General features: G+C 37.4%; 1 protein-coding gene across 3 annotated transcripts in view; it reads left to right on the top strand.

Annotated features, from left to right (window-relative positions):
- LOC128666889 (cytochrome P450 2G1) overlaps window positions 1–18,772 on the top strand; it is a 162,583-nt gene that overhangs the window by 84,750 nt on the left and 59,061 nt on the right. For all 3 annotated transcript variants that reach the window (XM_053721699.1, XM_053721700.1, XM_053721698.1), the window contains 2 exons: window positions 16,913–17,062; window positions 17,967–18,127. In XM_053721699.1, the coding sequence (XP_053577674.1) occupies window positions 16,913–17,062; window positions 17,967–18,127 (311 nt within the window). The remainder of the gene's footprint in view (window positions 1–16,912; window positions 17,063–17,966; window positions 18,128–18,772) is intronic.

Here is an 18,772-nt window from a genome sequence, read left to right on the forward strand (position 1 = left end):
TTTGAAAACATTTTTATTAACTTTTTTATTTTTTTTCAGACCCCCAAGACTTACACTGTTGGAAAGGTTAAGCAATTACCTTTCCAACAACGGGTCTTGGGGGTCTGTAGCTGCTTAGATGCTTGAGATACAGATACATGCCCCCTCCTCCTATAGTTAACATTGTTAAGTAAAAATAAAGTTGCGCAGTGATGTCATCACGTAATCGCGCGTGACGTCACCGCGCATCATGTGAAGCCCCGGCGATGCCTGTCACTCTACAAGCACGATCGCCGGGGTTGGAGCAGTAAGGCGCTCCCAGATCTCCCTCAAGGTGGGAGAGTGCTCATGACGGCTCTGAGCCGTCATAAGCACCAGAGTGAGAAACTCTGTGACGGCTCAGAGCCGTCATTAGCACTCAAAGGGTTAAATAACCTCCATATACTCATTAGGTCACTTATGGACATATATCTGCTGTGTGTTTAGTCATAGTGGATAGATTAGGATAAATCTAGGGGGCCAATTTACTAAGCGGCGGAGGCTGCTAATTCCGCTCTCTCCAAAAGGCTCGCCAGAATTAGGAGTTAAGAAGCAGCAGTCGTAAGACTGCTTCTTCTTAACTCGTCCGCCACCTCTGAGGTGCCGGACTGCAATTATATTGACACCCCCTGCTAGCGGCCGATTGGATTGAAATGATAATTGCCAACAGCGTATGCTGTCTGCATTTATCGATGTTGGGCAGACATGATCCTCTACAGCGAATCATGTCCACCCACCAGTTAATAAATCAGGCCCATGGGGTCAATTTTTGAACCATGAGAAGAACTTTATACAATTATTTAATTAATCTGTGAGAATAGAATCCTTAAACCACTTATTCATAGCAAGAAGACATCTGTAGGTGAGGCTAATAATGTATGATAATAGGAATCTAAGGAATTAGATGAAGAGAAAAAAAAAATCTTGGGGACAAGAAAGGCTATACGTATAGGGTACTATCAATAGCCAGTATGCACTAAAAATAAGCAAGTGCCTAGTTGGAGTATTAAACCTCTAAAATAATATGGCATTATACAGTAAAATAATAATTTAGTAATTGAGCCTTATAGAAGTTTGACCAAATGTTTAACAATAGATGTTACATATAGGCCATACATATGGGGGGGGGTAATTCTCACAGATCATGTCTAGATGGAACATTACAATTTGGGACCTCACGTTAGAAAAAAAAAATATTGTAAATTTATAAATTGTAATATCATCTTTAATAAATAAAAGAAACTACTAGAGATTGCCTATACCTCTTAAAGAGGCATTGGAGGCACCTCAACATCTCGGGCCACAAACAGCAATGCAGAGGCAATCATTAAAACAAATTAGATAAGGCGTCTGGTAGTTGAGAGGCTACCTCTGTGCATACCAATTTATCTCTACCTAACTACCTCCCACAGGCCCAAATAAACAACTAAAGCACGTGGTGGATTATAATCCAACATAATGCTAATTATAACCTAATTTGACTTTCAGTGACTAACATAAATATTGTAGGCCATCCTTAATCTATATATCAACCCAACTACAGCAAATGTACATACAGTCACAGAACCAAGTAATAAACTATGTGTGGTGAAAATAAGACCTCCAAAGTCTATACTCAGACATTACAATATGTAAAACTGTACCACATATTGTTTATCTACTAAACATCTTCTAAAAGGGGAGTAATTAAAACACATTGGGAAATATTATTACAGACCTAAATAGAAAGGATAGTCTCTGACCTTTAACTCACACCAAGGCATTTAGCAAGTAGCTGACAATGGATATAATTGTGTACACTGATTGTAAGTTCCAGCAGTTTAACCAATGGACACACTGGTATCCAGAGCAGATGGTATGTGGATATCCACTCACATAACTGAAGAAAGGTACAGTGGGGGATTTGTTTAATTACACTGCATTGCATCCATTGTAAGATAGGGTCTGTTTCTTTGAGTTATGACATTGGCTAACAATAAACTCTGCTATGTCTCTCCATTTTGAGGCATTATCCAGACATCAGATGCATACCTCAGTTTATCTTCTGAAGCCACAATCTAGAGCTCCGACTAACCCATAGCAATTTTGCAGGGTTATTAGTCTTGGTAAAGGTGTGACATTGTTGAAAGCCATAGCAAGTCGCTCCTCTAAGCTCTGGAAATTTTTCTGAAGCAACAACAGTCTCTGTCTCCCATTTCTTTAATGCTTTTATGACCCTCAGATCACAGATTAAAATTATGTTCACCCCACTAGGAAAAACATCTCTGGTAAATCTTTGAGAAGGTAAGAAGTTTGGATTCTGAGATAGTAGGCTATCCACATCAGCTCGACCCATAGTTACCGGAGGGGTGTCAAAGCCTTAAATAATGTCTGTCGCATGAAACCTAGATGGTCTTGATCAGTCCTTGAGGGTCATAAACACAGCACTCTTCAATCAGCTCAACTGATTTCACTATAGTAAAATCAGGGTTCGTTTTTGTAGGATGCTGTTTGTGGCTAGTGATTACTAGATGATTATAAAGCATTCACCAGAAGCTCCTGATAATGCGATAACTCATGGCCACCTCCCGGACATGCCCCAAATATTAACATGTTTATTGGGTAAAAGATTCAATCCCAAGTCAAGTGACATAATGATAGTGATTCTTGAAAGGGTTAAATGGGGTTACAGCTCTCTATGTAGTTCAATAAGTTAAAGGGACTGTTTGCTGAAGGAATAAAGCCTCCTAATAACAGAGACATGTGATGTTTTGCAGGTTCAGTCTCATGTAGGATTAAGAGATCTAATGACAATGGTATGCTTAATAGGTTATAGGGTCAATCCCATGTATTATTTAAATAACCTGATCATAGTGACATATTTGGGTGTAAAAAGCTCAGGTCTGTGTAGGCTGCGTACGTTCTCAGCATTTAACATTGCACAAGCATTTCTGGTGAAATGCTTGTGCAATGCTGCCCTCTGCTCACTGGTGGCCAATTGCCTCTAAGGGGGAGATGAGAAATCACATACGAGCTCGCTCACGTTGATTGACAGTCCATTCTCTCATGTGATTGGATGCATAGTGGCCCGTATGCAGCGGTGTGCGGACAGCTTCTCAAGTTGAGAATCTTTCTGCACTCTTTTTAATAAATAGGACCCAATGTGTTCCCAATGGTCAATTTTACCAGATTTTTGCAGACAGCTACTTTATTGGTTATTTGAAACAGCTGTTTGCTTGTTGTATCCCCAACTATACTGAAAATATTAGTCACAAACATTTTCTCTGTAGCTATGTAAACATTAAATAATAGAACTGGCTAGTCTCCCAGTGGGGAGTAAAAGGAAGAGATGGATTTTGGATGTTGAATGGCTGCTTGTGCTTCTTCAACCCCCCAGCCATAATTAGCATTTCAATGCCTAATATAAATAACATTAGCAGGTCTGCTTTACATGCAGGCTCAGCCCATTATTATGGAAATGTCCTAGGTGATAGTTTTAAAGACATAAGTCAGCTCAGTGACGTCACTTGGGGGGGTGCGGGGGGTAGACCGCACCCAGGTGACATCGCTAAGGGGGGTGACATCAATCCACCATCAAGCTGTAGGCAGTGGTACTCGACTAGTCCATACACTTGTACAGGAGTAAACTAAGAAGTCAGTCACTGTTCACGTTATCGCGAGCACGCACCCCCCCCCCCACAATGCGCAACATATATGCTGTGATGGTCAGCCTGCTTTCTGGCTCCCCTATGGCCCTACCGTGACCCTATCCAGCTCACACTCACACTCCCTGACATCCTCTAGACCCCATCGGTCACATTCAGCTGTCTGGCTCAAAATTATAGTTAAAGGGAGCCGGGGGTGACACCATTAGGCCGAAGGCAGTACTGCAGCAGCCAGCAGGCCAGGTGAGTGAGGTAGGCAGGACTCACACACCCGCCCCCACCACCAAACACATGTGCTGGCATCTGGCCTGGCTCCATGGCCCCACCATGACCATCTCATCACCTAACACCCTCCCCTCAGACCAGTCACATTCCTCAACTACCTGACACTCCACAGCTAACAGGCAGAAGGAGGAACATGACCGGAGAGGAACAGGCTTGTAGGCATAGGAAGCAATGCGCATGACAAGTCTATGCCCGCGCAAGACTAAAACAGAGTGGTGAGGAAAAGAGTGGGATCGTTGGAAGATGGTGAACTAACTTCAACTACTACTAGTGTTACTTTACTTGAACACACCAGCAGGGAAGGAGCCAGGAGGACTCACTCAGGTCCGGAGATCGAGAGGACAATAGCTCGCTGACAGAACAGCAGGAATCAGTAGGTTCAGGATCATCTGGAGTTATGGACTTGGGGATAACCCAGAATTACAAGTAAGTTAAAAACTCACTAGTGCTACTCACACATATGGTCCATGTGAGTTAGACAGCCCCATCTTCTTAGTTTGAGCATATACTCCAATGCATTAGACTGTGGGTTAACCAGTATTTTGCAGAGGGGGTTGTGTATAGACCTAGAGGTACCTGATTGTGTATAAACCTAGTGGTACTGAGCTCTCTCTTTACTATCTATAAAATGTATAGACCTAGAGGTAGCTGTCTATATAAACCTTGTGGTACTGAGCTATTTCATTACTATCTATAAAATGTATAGACCTAGGGGTAGCTGTCTATATACCTAGTGGTACTGAGCTCTCATTACTATATAAAAAGTGTACAGACCTAGAGATAGGTAGCTGTGTATGTACCTTGTGGTACTGAGCTCTGATTACTATCTATAAAGTGTACAGACCTAGAGATAGGTAGCTGTGTATATACCTAGTTGTACTGAGCTCTCATTACTATCTATAAAATGTATAGACCTAGAGATAGGTAGCTGTGTATATACCTAGTGGTACTGAGCTGTCTCATTACTATATATAAAGTGTACGGACCTAGAGGTAGCTGTGTATATACCTAGTGGTACTGAGCTGTCTCATTACTATATATAAAGTGTATATACCTAGTGGTACTGAGCTGTCTCATTACTATATATAAAGTGTATATACCTAGAGGTAGCTGTGAATATACCTAGTGGTACTGAGCTGTCTCATTACTATATATAAAGTGTATAGACCTAGAGGTAGCTGTGTATATACCTAGTGGTACTGAGCTCTCATTAGTATCTATAAAATGTATAAACCTAGAGGTGTGTATATACCTAGTGGTACTGAGCTGTCTCATTACTATATATAAAATGTATAGACCTAGAGGTAGCTGTGTATATACCTAGTTGTACTGAGCTGTCTCATTACTATATATAAAATGTATAGACCTAGAGGTAGCTGTGTATATACCTAGTGGTACTGAGCTGTCTCATTACTATGTATAAAGTGTATAGACCTAGAGGTAGCTGTGTATATACCTAGTGGCACTGAGCTGTCTCATTACTATATATAAAGTGTATATACCTAGAGGTTGCTGTGTATATACCTAGTGGTACTGAGCTGTCTCATTACTATATATAAAGTGTATATACCTAGAGGTAGCTGTGTATATACCTAGTGGTACTGAGCTCTCTCATTACTATATATAAAGTGTATAGACCTAGAAGTAGCTGTGTATATACCTAGTGGTACTGAGCCGTCTCATTACTATATATAAAGTGTATAGGCCTAGAGGTAGCTGTGTATATACCTAGTGGTACTGAGCTGTCTGATTACTATATATAAAGTGTATAGACCTAGAGGTAGCTGTGTATATACCTAGTGGTACTGAGCTGTCTCATTACTATATATATAAAGTGTATAGACCTAGAGGTAACTGTGTATATACCTAGTGGTACTGAGCTCTCTCATTACTATATATAAAGTGTACAGACCTAGAGGTAGCTGTGTATATACCTAGTGGTACTGAGCTGTCTCATTACTATATATAAAGTGTATATACCTAGAGGTAGCTGTGTATATACCTAGTGGCACTGAGCTGTCTCATTACTATATATAAAGTGTATATACCTAGAGGTTGCTGTGTATATACCTAGTGGTACTGAGCTCTCATTACTATATATAAAGTGTATAGACCTAGAGGTAGCTGTGTATATACCTAGTGGTACTGAGCTATCTCATTACTATCTATAAAGTGTCACTTTATAGATAGTAATGAGAGCTCAGTACCACAAGGTACATACACAGCTACCTATCTCTAGGTCTGTACACTTTATATATAGTAATGAGAGCTCAGTACCACTAGGTATATACACAGCTACCTCTAGATCTATACACTTTATATATAGTTAAACCTAAACCTAAAAAGTTGAACCTAAAAGTTGCACAAAACAAATAAAAAATGCGGTACAGTAACATTCATAATAACACTATCTAATAAAAATATTTTAAAAAATATATAAAGATATGAGAGCTCAGATGTTAGAAAAAAACGAAGGCAAAGAGCTTTAAGAGACAGACTTAAACATGTCAAAAGATATATGTGTATATATATATATATATATATACAGGGAGTGCAGAATTATTAGGCAAATGAGTATTTTGACCACATCATCCTCTTTATGCATGTTGTCTTACTCCAAGCTGTATAGGCTCGAAAGCCTACTACCAATTAAGCATATTAGGTGATGTGCATCTCTGTAATGAGAAGGGGTGTGGTCTAATGACATCAACACCCTATATCAGGTGTGCATAATTATTAGGCAACTTCCTTTCCTTTGGCAAAATGGGTCAAAAGAAGGACTTGACAGGCTCAGAAAAGTCAAAAATAGTGAGATATCTTGCAGAGGGATGCAGCACTCTTAAAATTGCAAAGCTTCTGAAGCGTGATCATCGAACAATCAAGCGTTTCATTCAAAATAGTCAACAGGGTCGCAAGAAGCGTGTGGAAAAACCAAGGCGCAAAATAACTGCCCATGAACTGAGAAAAGTCAAGCGTGCAGCTGCCAAGATGCCACTTGCCACCAGTTTGGCCATATTTCAGAGCTGCAACATCACTGGAGTGCCCAAAAGCACAAGGTGTGCAATACTCAGAGACATGGCCAAGGTAAGAAAGGCTGACAGACGACCACCACTGAACAAGACACACAAGCTGAAACGTCAAGACTGGGCCAAGAAATATCTCAAGACTGATTTTTCTAAGGTTTTATGGACTGATGAAATGAGTGTGTCTTGATGGGCTAGGTGGATGGGCCCGTGGCTGGATTGGTAAAGGGCAGAGAGCTCCAGTCCGACTCAGACGCCAGCAAGGTGGAGGTGGAGTACTGGTTTGGGCTGGTATCATCAAAGATGAGCTTGTGGGGCCTTTTCGGGTTGAGGATGGAGTCAAGCTCAACTCCCAGTCCTACTGCCAGTTTCTGGAAGACACCTTCCTCAAGCAGTGGTACAGGAAGAAGTCTGCATCCTTCAAGAAAAACATGATTTTCATGCAGGACAATGCTCCATCACACGCGTCCAAGTACTCCACAGCGTGGCTGGCAAGAAAGGGTATAAAAGAAGAAAATCTAATGACATGGCCTCCTTGTTCACCTGATCTGAACCCCATTGAGAACCTGTGGTCCATCATCAAATGTGAGATTTACAAGGAGGGAAAACAGTACACCTCTCTGAACAGTGTCTGGGAGGCTGTGGTTGCTGCTGCACGCAAAGTTGATGGTGAACAGATCAAAACACTGACAGAATCCATGGATGGCAGGCTTTTGAGTGTCCTTGCAAAGAAAGGTGGCTATATTGGTCACTGATTTGTTTTTGTTTTGTTTTTGAATGTCAGAAATGTATATTTGTGAATGTTGAGATGTTATATTGGTTTCACTGGTAAAAATAAATAATTGAAATGGGTATATATTTGTTTTTTGTTAAGTTGCCTAATAATTATGCACAGTAATAGTCACCTGCACACACATATATCCCCCTAAAATAGCTATAACTAAAAACAAACTAAAAACTACTTCCAAAACTATTCAACTTTGATATTAATGAGTTTTTTGGGTTCATTGAGAACATGGTTGTTGTTCAATAATAAAATTAATCCTCAAAAATACAACTTGCCTAATAATTCAGCACTCCCTGTATATGTATATATATATATATATATATATATATATATATATATATATATATATATATATATGTATGTGTGTACTGTATGTATTTATATGTGTATATATATGTATTTACAGACATATATAAACATATAAACACAAATTCATATCTACACATATATAGACCTACATAGTAGTGCATTGGAGCCACTTGTATATATATCTTTGCAGTTAAGTAGATATTTAATAATTGTTTTAACTTTGTATTTACTGTAAATATTTCACATTCCAATTTTCTATGTATCAGAATGTTCTATGTGTTTCTAAATATATATACAGTATATATATGTGTATATATATATATATATATATATATATATATATATATATATATATATATATATATATATATATATATATATATATCCAATGTGGATCCAGTACTCACTTTAAAAAGATCAGCATCTGGGGTGCACTCAAACCAGATCCTATAAAAATGCAAAAACAATGCACTCTCCGTTTTCAGTATAGCATATATTTTACTAAGTGAATGTTTTCGGGGTTTCCCCCATCCTCAGACTTGAAGTTTGAGGACGGGGGAAACACTGAAAACATTCACTTAGTAAAATATACTGAAAACGGGGAGTGTTTTGTTTTTGAGTATGTGTGTGTATATATATATATATATATATATATATATATATATATATATATATATATATATATATATATATATATATATATATATATATATATATATATATATATATATATATATACAGTATCTCCCCTCACATTTTTGTAAATATTTTATTATATTTTTTCATGTGACACTGAAGAAATTACACTTTGATATAATGTAAAGTAGTGAGTGTACAGCCTGTATAACAGTGTACATTTGTTGTCCCATCAAAATAACTCAACACAGAGCCATCAATGTCTAAACCGTTGGCAACAAAAGTGAGTACACCCCTAAGTGAAAATGTCCAAATTGGGCCCAATTAGCCATTTCCCTCCCTGGTGTCATGTGACTTGTTAGTTTTACAAGGTCTCAGGTGTGAATGGGGAGCAAGTGTGTTAAATTTGGTGTTATCACTCTCACACTCTCATACTAGTCACTGGAAGTTCAACACGGCACCTCATGGCAAAGAACTTGAAAAAAGAATTGTTGCTCTACATAAAGATGACTTAGGCTATAAAAAGATTGCCAAGACCCTGAAACTGAACTGCAGCATGGTGGGCAAGACCATACAGCGGATTCACAGTACAGGTTCCACTCAGAACAGGACTCGCCATGGTCGACCAAAGAAGTTAAGTGCATGTGCTCAGCAAGTCAGCATCATATCCAGAGGTTGTCTTTGGGAAATAGACATATAAGTGCTACCAGCATTGCTGCAGAGGTTGAAGGGGTGGGGGGTCAGCCTGTCAGTGCTCAGACCATAAGCTGCACACTGCATCAAATTGGTCTGCATGGCTGTCGTCTCAGAAGAAAGCCTCTTCTAAAGATGATGCACAAGAAAGCCCACAAAAAACAGTTTGCTAAAGACAAGCAGACTAAGGACATGGATTACTGAAACCATGTCCTGTGGTCCGATGAGACCAAGATAAACTTATTTGGTTCAGATGGTGTCAAGTGTGTGTGGTGGCAACCAGGTGTGGAGTACAAAGACAAGTGTGTCTTGCCTACAGTCAAGAATGGTGGTGGGAGTGTCATGGTCTAGGCCTACATGAGTGCTACCGGCATTGGGGAGCTAGAGCTCATTGAAGGAACCATGAATGTACTGTGACATACTGAAGCAAAGCATGATCCCCTCCCTTCAGAGACTGGGCTGCAGGACAGTATTACAACATGATAAAAAAAAACAAACACACCTCCAAGACAACCACTGCCTTGCTAACAAAGCTGAGGGTAAAGGTGATGGACTGGCCAAGCATGTCTCCAGACCTAAACCCTATTGAGCATCTGTGGGGCATCCTCAAATGGAAGGTGGGGGAGTGCAAGGTCTCTAACATCCACCAGCTCCGTGACGTCGTCATGGAGGAGTGGAAGAGGACTCCAGTGGCAACCTCTGAAGCTCTAGTGAACACCATGCCCAAGAGGGTTAAGGCAGTGCTGGAAAATAATGGTGGCCAAACAAAATATTAACACTTTGGGCCCAATTTGGACATTTCCACTTAGGGGTGTACTCACTTTTGTTGCCAACAGTTTAGACATTAATGACTGTGTGTTGAGTTATTTTGAGGGGACAGCAACAGTAACACTGTTATAAAGATTGTACCCTCACTACTTTGGTCAGTAGAGCGTGTATCTCTATCGAGGTGCGCTTGAGTAAAACAAAGAAGAGACCTCAGGCAGATCTTGAAAACTCTGACAGCACTCCCAATGAGAAGTTACGTGATAGAAATTCCTGTATAGAACAGAAAGAGAGAGGCGCCACCATAAGACAATATTGTCTTGAACAAAACAGCAGTTAGGGAAACTACTCACAAAAGCCACGGCACAGCCAGCGTGCCAGAAACAGCAGATCAGGACTATAGTGAGTCGCCCGACAGACACGCTGGAACGTCAGATACGTCACTGATGTCGTGACAGGGGATCACCCAATCGAAAGACTCAATCCTCCAGTGTAGGCACAGGCTGTGTTCAGCTGATAGTACCGATGTAGATACACAAACTCAGAGGGGTAGAGCAAGAGAGCTGCTAGGAGTAGAGTAGTGGCAAAAAGTCACAGTATAGATGTATAATAAAAGACAGTTTATTAAAAGTCTTAAAAACAAACAACAATGCGTTTCTCAGCTCATAAAAAGCTGTTTCATCAGGCTGTATACATGTCACACCTATTCCTTATTAAATACCCTACATTGTCCAATCTAGGGGCAGTCATGGCACACACCTTCCTCGGGCGGAGCCGAGGTAACCCTTAATATATATCATCCAATGAAAGGTATAGAGATGTGTGGAGGGTCGGCCCCCTGGTTGGAATATCAACATAATATCGAGTTGTACAAAGTCACATATAAAGTTGATATACAGATACTATGTTTCTATAACATTAACCACAGCTTCTAAACAATATTCAATTGATATAAGCAATAATAATTAACATAACACATGATCATTTGATGTTGCTATACAATACAGTGTATGTAGTCCTCATAAATAAAACTGTTACTAATGCAAATAAAACTTGATAATATAATAATAAAATTTGTCATAATTAGTCATGACCATGTTACACCACGATGATCGACATCAGTACACAAACACGATGGGTCACACAATAGTTGACATATGATATACATACTGACTCCATCGCGGATATGTCACGATCTCGCCAGCATGATAGACAAATATTATATCATACCAATCAATAAGTCAACACAATATGTAAATCAGCTATAAAAATAAGTAAGATCACATTTCATGATCCTATGATGACCAGCAAATTCTAATCGACATATGTACATGTACAGGTCTCCCTACAAAATGTATAGTATAGAAATATCAATGTTAAGCTATCAAAAGAGACCCTAAAACTCAGGCCAGTAAGTCAGGTAACCCTATCATAGTATATATATACAGATAGATCAAAACTAGACAAATGTGTACTCAAAAAGATATCAACTACATGTACGGATATGTGATCTTAGATATTGGATCGATACCATTAATACATAAGTCATATAAATATTATAAATGTGACTCATAGCAACCACTGGTCCAATAGTAACCTAAAAGTACTCTATAGCACCAAAATAGCCTTGATGGAAGCAAAATTGGCTAAATGGACTGACCCTAAAGGTATGGTGTAAAATAGTACATCACCAACCTTGGGACAAAATTTGATGCACAATAGTCTTTGGGACGTCAACATATATATATATATATATATATATATATATATATATATATATATATATATATATATATATATATATATATATATATAGGCCAATGTGTCGATCTATATCATACTTTGGCAGAGGGAGACCCACATATCACCCCTGGTCATAGTTAATGAAAGGCAGCCAGATCTATATTTAGATTCAGGCTGGCAGGATGAAGACTCTTGAGGGTATGTATCCAGTAGGTCTCCCTCTACCTAAGTCTAGACAGCCTATTATAGAGATGAGACTTGGGGATAAATTCAATCGGGATGATAGAGAAACAATTAAAATTTCCACCATGTTGATAATTGCAATGTCTAGAGACACTATGGTTTTTAAAATTATTTTTCATATTCTGTTGGTGCTCGGACCATCTAGTACTAAGTCTCTTACAGGTTGTACCAACGTACTGTATCCCACAAACACATGAGAGCAGATATACAACATAATGGGATGCACAAGATATATGTCCAATAATAGAAAATTGTTGTCACTTTAGATTTAAACGTCTTTTGTTTGTGGGCAATATTAGCACATAGTTTACATCTGCTAACTCCACATCTAAAAGAGCCCAGAAGTGGAACGATTTAGAGTGGGACCAATGGGTCTTTTATGTTTGACGATCTTACTGGGGGCCAAAATCGTCTTTAGACTAGGTGCTTTTTTAAAAACTATTTTAGGTTTGGTCCCTATTAGATTACCTAGAATGGGATCTTTTGTTAAAATACCCCAATGTTTGGTGATAATTTGTCTGATTAAATTATGATGACAATTATATTGGGTAATAAATAAAGCAGAATTATCTGTAGTGTTAGGTCCAGTGATAATGTCCTTATTAGATTTAAAATAATCATCCCTGTTGTAAAATTTTGCTCTTTTATAACCATTATTTATAATATGAGAAGGGTAATGTTTTTCATTAAAACGTTCCTTCAGAATAAGGCTTTGGTTTTCATAATCTACCATAGTACTGCAATTATGGTGAATCCGTTTGAATTGGCCTTACGGTACATTACGTTTCCAAGGATAATAGTGATGACTTGTAAAGTCAAGATAGCTGTTACAATCCACTGTCTTAAAGTAAGTGGTACTGATCACCTTCTCATTCGCAAATTTAAGTTCAAGGTCCAAAAAGACCATGGTCTCATGATGTATAGAACTAGTGAAGAAAGTCCCCTGTCATTATGGTTAAGATGCTCCACAAAGGAGTTGGCAGAGATCATGTCCCCCTTCCAAACTAAAATCAGATTGTCAATGTGCCGTCCATAAAATACAAGATTTGCCCCGTAAGCCTTATCATAGACATATTGTTTTTCAAAAGAGCCCATGAACAATTTGGCATAACTCGGGGCGAACCTGGTACCCATGGCGGTACCCTTGACTTGAAGAAATAACTCATCTTGAAACAAAAAATAATTATGCCTCAAAATAAATTATATAAGCTGTAAAATAAACTCACATTGGTTAGAAGGAAGATAAAAATCACCTTGTAAATAGTCTGATATCACTCAAATGCCCAAATGATGGGATATATTGGAGTACATCGCCTGGACATCACAGGTGATCCATAATAGATCCGGGGTGATGGTCAGTGATTCTAGTTTCTTGATCAAATCAGAAGAGTCTCGGATATATGAGTCTAGGCCCAAAACATACTTTTGCAAGAAATGGTCAACACAGGAAGACACGTTATCAGTGAGACTTCCTATGACCGCAATAATGGGCCAACCAGGAGGACAATTTGGGTTCTTATGTAATTTGGGTAGATGATAATAAAAGGCATAATTAGGTTCCTTGGGAAGCAGAAAATCTTTGTCTTTTTTATATATTATGCCTTCTTGATAGGCAAAGTCTACAAGATCTTTCAAGATGACTTTATATTGTGTTGTGGGGTCATGATTCAATCGAATATAGTATGATGTATAGAAAAGTATGTTTCGGGCCTCCAAAAGATAGTCCTCCAAATTCTGGAGGACCACACCACCTCCCTTGTCCGCCTGCCTAATGACAAGGGACTTGTCATTTCTAAGGCTATCTATGGCTCTTCTCTCATTGGCATAAAGATTGTTTTTAACTTTCCTACTATTCTTAGGGATACGGTCCAAGTCATCACTTACCATTCTGTTTAAAAATCTCAATATGAGCATTATTTTTCAGATGGGGTATAAAGTTGGATTTATTCCTAAACTTAGTATGTATATAACCCTCACATAGTTGTCCTGCCAGAGAGTCAGGTTCATATACTGGAACTTGTGATCAAGTCTTATATTCATAGAATTAGTTAGGATCGGAATTCTAGTGTCATCCTTGAGTTGTTTCTCAGCAAAATATTTTTGCATAGATAATTTCTGTGTGAAACAATTCAGGTAGGCAAACAAAGAAAACATGTTATGTTTGTTAGTCAGACTAAAAGAGAGCCCCCTTCCCAAAATCCTCACCTCATCATCAGTCAGCACATGAGATGAGAGATTGAAAATTCCCTTATTTAGTGCCTATAGTTTAGCTTTTTTGACAGCTGTTCCACGTCCTCTGCATCCCCGTGATCGTAAGGTCTGTTTCCTTTTTGGGGGGTTGTCAGGGAAACCACAGGCTCCAAATAACCGGATATGCTTTTTTGTTTCCAAGATTGCTGGCGTGGGCCCTGCTCTAAAAAGGATTGAGCCGTGTTAGTATTGACGGCAGGAGACCCTACATTGCGGTCAAAAGACATACTATGGCCATGATGTTGAATAGTGGTATCATTAGATCTATTATTGGCCCCATGATTTGGTTAATAATTTTTCACATAATGGCGACCAGATCCATAATAGCCACTGCCATGGTTAGGGGGTCCCTTGGATGCCTGTACCCTGACATTCTATAAGAGGCTCCCTGGTCATAGTCTCTATTGCCAGGTGGCCTAAAATGTTTAGAACTAGAACTTCTATAGGGATAATGACCCCATCTGATCTCCCTCCCTCAGAGTGATCATTCCAACCTTGATGTCTAGGGGATGTCTAGGGGAATAGCCACTAGAGTGATAATGAGATCTGTCAGCATAATCCATATCCGGTATTGGCTGATACCTCTGATTACCATTCTGGTTATGGAAATTCAGATTTTTAGTTTTATTTTTGTCATTATTTGTATATGAGTTTTTGTTCTTATTCTTATTTTTATTTTTATGATGATTAACTGTTATCCATTTGGAAGTGTTACTCGATGGCCCTTGATCAATAGAGTGATATTCCTGAGGTACTGGAGAAGATATTTTCTTTTTATTGTATGTGAAAACTTCTCCTTTAATATAATCTTCCTCATCCCTAGTGATCTTGTGATTTTTATTGTTCATAAGATCTTTTTGGTAAGTGTCTGTTTTTTGTAGAACCATACTATTTAAATCTTCATACACTTGTAATGTTTTAAATTTGTCTAGACTAATATGTATGGTATTAATATCCTTAGAAGTCTGCTCTACTAATGTTTTTCTGTGAGCAATAAAAATTTTCATCAAAGTCTGGGAGCAGTCATTAAGAGCCTCCTCCCATTTAGACATGAGTAGGGTCTTCTCTAAAAGAACAACTTTTAAATATCCTAAGTCCCAGGGGGACTTGCTTCTTATCTAGATATTTCTGCAGCATCTTTGCATCAAGCCAGTGTCTACATTCAATATTAATAGCCTCGTCTAGCTTGGCAAAAAAAAAGCATGTATTGAGAAATTATCGATAGAGTTTTCCTCACTTGATACAGTGTTCGAAGGGGCTATATGTGATACCAGTAATAATCTCTTATTGGTTCTTTCGCCTAAAGAAAGCATCTTATCTAAAAAGGTATTAAAACACTAATGTGTTGGGGACAAGTGTGATAAATATTACTACCAAAATATCTCGCACCTATATGTTAATACTAAAAGAAAAAATGTCTGTAGTTGGTAAGTGTATAACACCTAAAAAATAATGTCTATAATATTGAAAATTTTAAGTATAAATATAATATTTCAAAATGAAATTAGTTACATTATCAAGTGCTTTAAAACACTTATAATACTAATAAATAATAGTATTAATGTGAATAAGGTGGTTAGCCTGCTATAAACATGATCTTTGACTATATTCAGACAAACAAATCACACAATAAAATGGAAAATTCAAAGTGAATTAGGATGGCATATCATATACAAAACATGCATCAACCCAACCAAATAAAATAAAATATAATTCTTAGAAATAATAAACAGTACAGTACATTTTGATCATAAAATGTCCCAATCCCACTACTTTACATTGTAGCAAAGTGTCATTTCTTCAGTGTTGTCACATGAAAAGATATAATAAAATATTTACAAAAATGTGAGGGGTGTACTCACTTTTTGAGATACTGTATGTGTATATATATATATATATATATATATATATATATATATATATATATATATATATATATATATATATATATATATATATATATATATATATATTATATATCAGGGATCAAGTCCTACAAAAGTAAAGTGTGGGAACTCACCAAGACTTCCCCCTCACAATTAATATTGTATTTATATGTATATAATCTATACACTTTGGTTAATGAAAGCAAATTAAAACCATTGAAGGGTTGAATTGTTGCCTTTGGGCCTGAGACTTCTCCTCTGTTACAGAGTCTCACCCACTTAAGGTGGAATAGTGCTATTTCTGCTGAGGGGAGCTAAATAACCTCAGACTAAGTCACACAGAAATGTAAGCACCATGTTTTCCACACAGTGCAGGGTGATCACACAGCAGGAGCACTGATGGGCTTGCATTAAAGGGACACTAAACCCAAATGTTTTCTTTTATGATTCAGATAGAGCATGCAACTTTCTAATTGACTCCTATTATCACTTTTTCTTCGTTCTCTTGGTATATATATTTGATAAAACAGGAATGAAAGTTTAGGAGCCGGCCCATTTTTGGTTCAGAACCCTTGATAGTGCTTGCTGGTTGGTAGCTACATTTAGTAATTATGTACTGATCTATTTCAGGAATCGCTTTTTCAAATGATGAGTGCTGGAAGCAAATGAGAAAATTTGCCCTTAAGACCCTGAGGGACTTTGGACTTGGGAAGAAGAGCACAGAGGTGAAGATTCAGGAGGAGGCGCAGAATCTGGTGAAGGAAATCTCAAAATTAAATGGTCAGTTCCAGACAATTAAAAACAGTGACATTGCCTTCTCTCCAACTTTATTCGCTTTTTGTCATAACAACATATTCCTCATAAGTATAAGAATAATGTAATGTAAAAATCAAACAAAAAATTATACCAATATAATATAACATTTGTAACATAAAGTGCAAATAAAAACAATTAAAAGGAGGCTACAATGTCTGATTTCATAAAACCCTGTTGTATATCACTTAAAAAATGTTCAGACGAAGTATAAAAAAATAGGGTCACAAATGTATAAGGTATCATTGCATTGGGGCATGAGAAAAAAAGTTTGAAGAACCCTGCTTTAGGTGGTAATAAGTAAATAATTAAAAATCCATTTGTTTAAATTCTCTTTTGCATCTTGATTGATATTTTGCCTAAAATAAAATTACATTACATATTGACCAATGGACTATATAATTTAAAGGGACACTGTACCCAAAAATTTTCTTTCGTGATTCAGATAGAGCATTAAATTTTAAGCAACTTTCTAATTTACTCCTATTATCAAATGTTCTTCATTCTCTTGGTATCTTTATTTGAAATGCAAGAATGTAAGTTTAGATGCCGGCCCATTTTTGGTGAACAACCTGGGTTGTCCTTGCTGATTGGTGGATAAATCCACCCACCAATAAAAAAGTGCTGTCCAGAGTACTCAAACCAAAAAAAGGCTTAGATGCCTTCTTTTTCAAATAATGATAGCAAGAGAACGAAGAAAAATTGATAATAGGAGTAAATTAGAAAGTTGCTTAAAATCGCATGCTCTTTCTGAATTACAAAAGAAAAAATTTGGGTACAGTGTCCCTTTAACACTTTTTTAGTTTTCATATTGATTTATGTTGAAAGATAAAGTATATATAAATATTGTTGATATATTTTTTTTTTTTAGGGTCACCAGTAAATCCATCTACAATGTTTGTGGATGCCGTAGCCAAGGTATTTTTATCTATTATATTTGGAAACAGCCTTGACTACAAGGACGAGAGATTCTTAAAGCTAAACAGCTTAGTGGAGGAGACCTTCAGTCTTATGAGTTCAACTTGGGGACAGGTAACAATGCAAATAAATGAGTCAACTATATACTAGCAATTATATATCAAGATAAGGCACTTGTATCTAAATAAGTGTTATTCCTATATGTATATACAGATACAAACCCCCAAATCCAGAATTCCAAAATCCAGAATTTTTCTAAAATACAGACTTTTTTCATCTATTTTTTTTAATTATTAAAAATTAAATTTTTTCTTTCCAGTAAAACACAATAATCTCTGATTGAATATGTTTTGAATGCAAATTCTAGTCTATATTTATTAAAACAATAACTATTACCTCAGTGACAGTGCTGTGCTAGCTTTCTGATAATACTATGTATACAAAAGTATTAAAAATGATATAAAACTACCTTAGGTTGCATCTATAAGATGTATTATGTAAATATTGCCTAAATGACAAGATATTATTGTTTACACTCAGCGCTCCATTTATCAAGCAGCGGTTTCTGCTTCGGAGGCCTATCGTTTCAGGCGAGCCAGAAACGCAAGTTAAAAATTGAATAGATTGCAACCTGTATTATTCATAATTTTAAATGGATTTTACTTTTTTATTTTGTATTTCTTATGTGTAGTGTCAATTACGTACTGTCACAGACCTACAAGGAGGCTGTGGTCTTTATAAAAAGGATAATCTAGCTTG

Source organism: Bombina bombina, chromosome 7 (assembly GCF_027579735.1).
Source record: "Bombina bombina isolate aBomBom1 chromosome 7, aBomBom1.pri, whole genome shotgun sequence".
Lineage (NCBI taxonomy): Eukaryota > Metazoa > Chordata > Amphibia > Anura > Bombinatoridae > Bombina > Bombina bombina.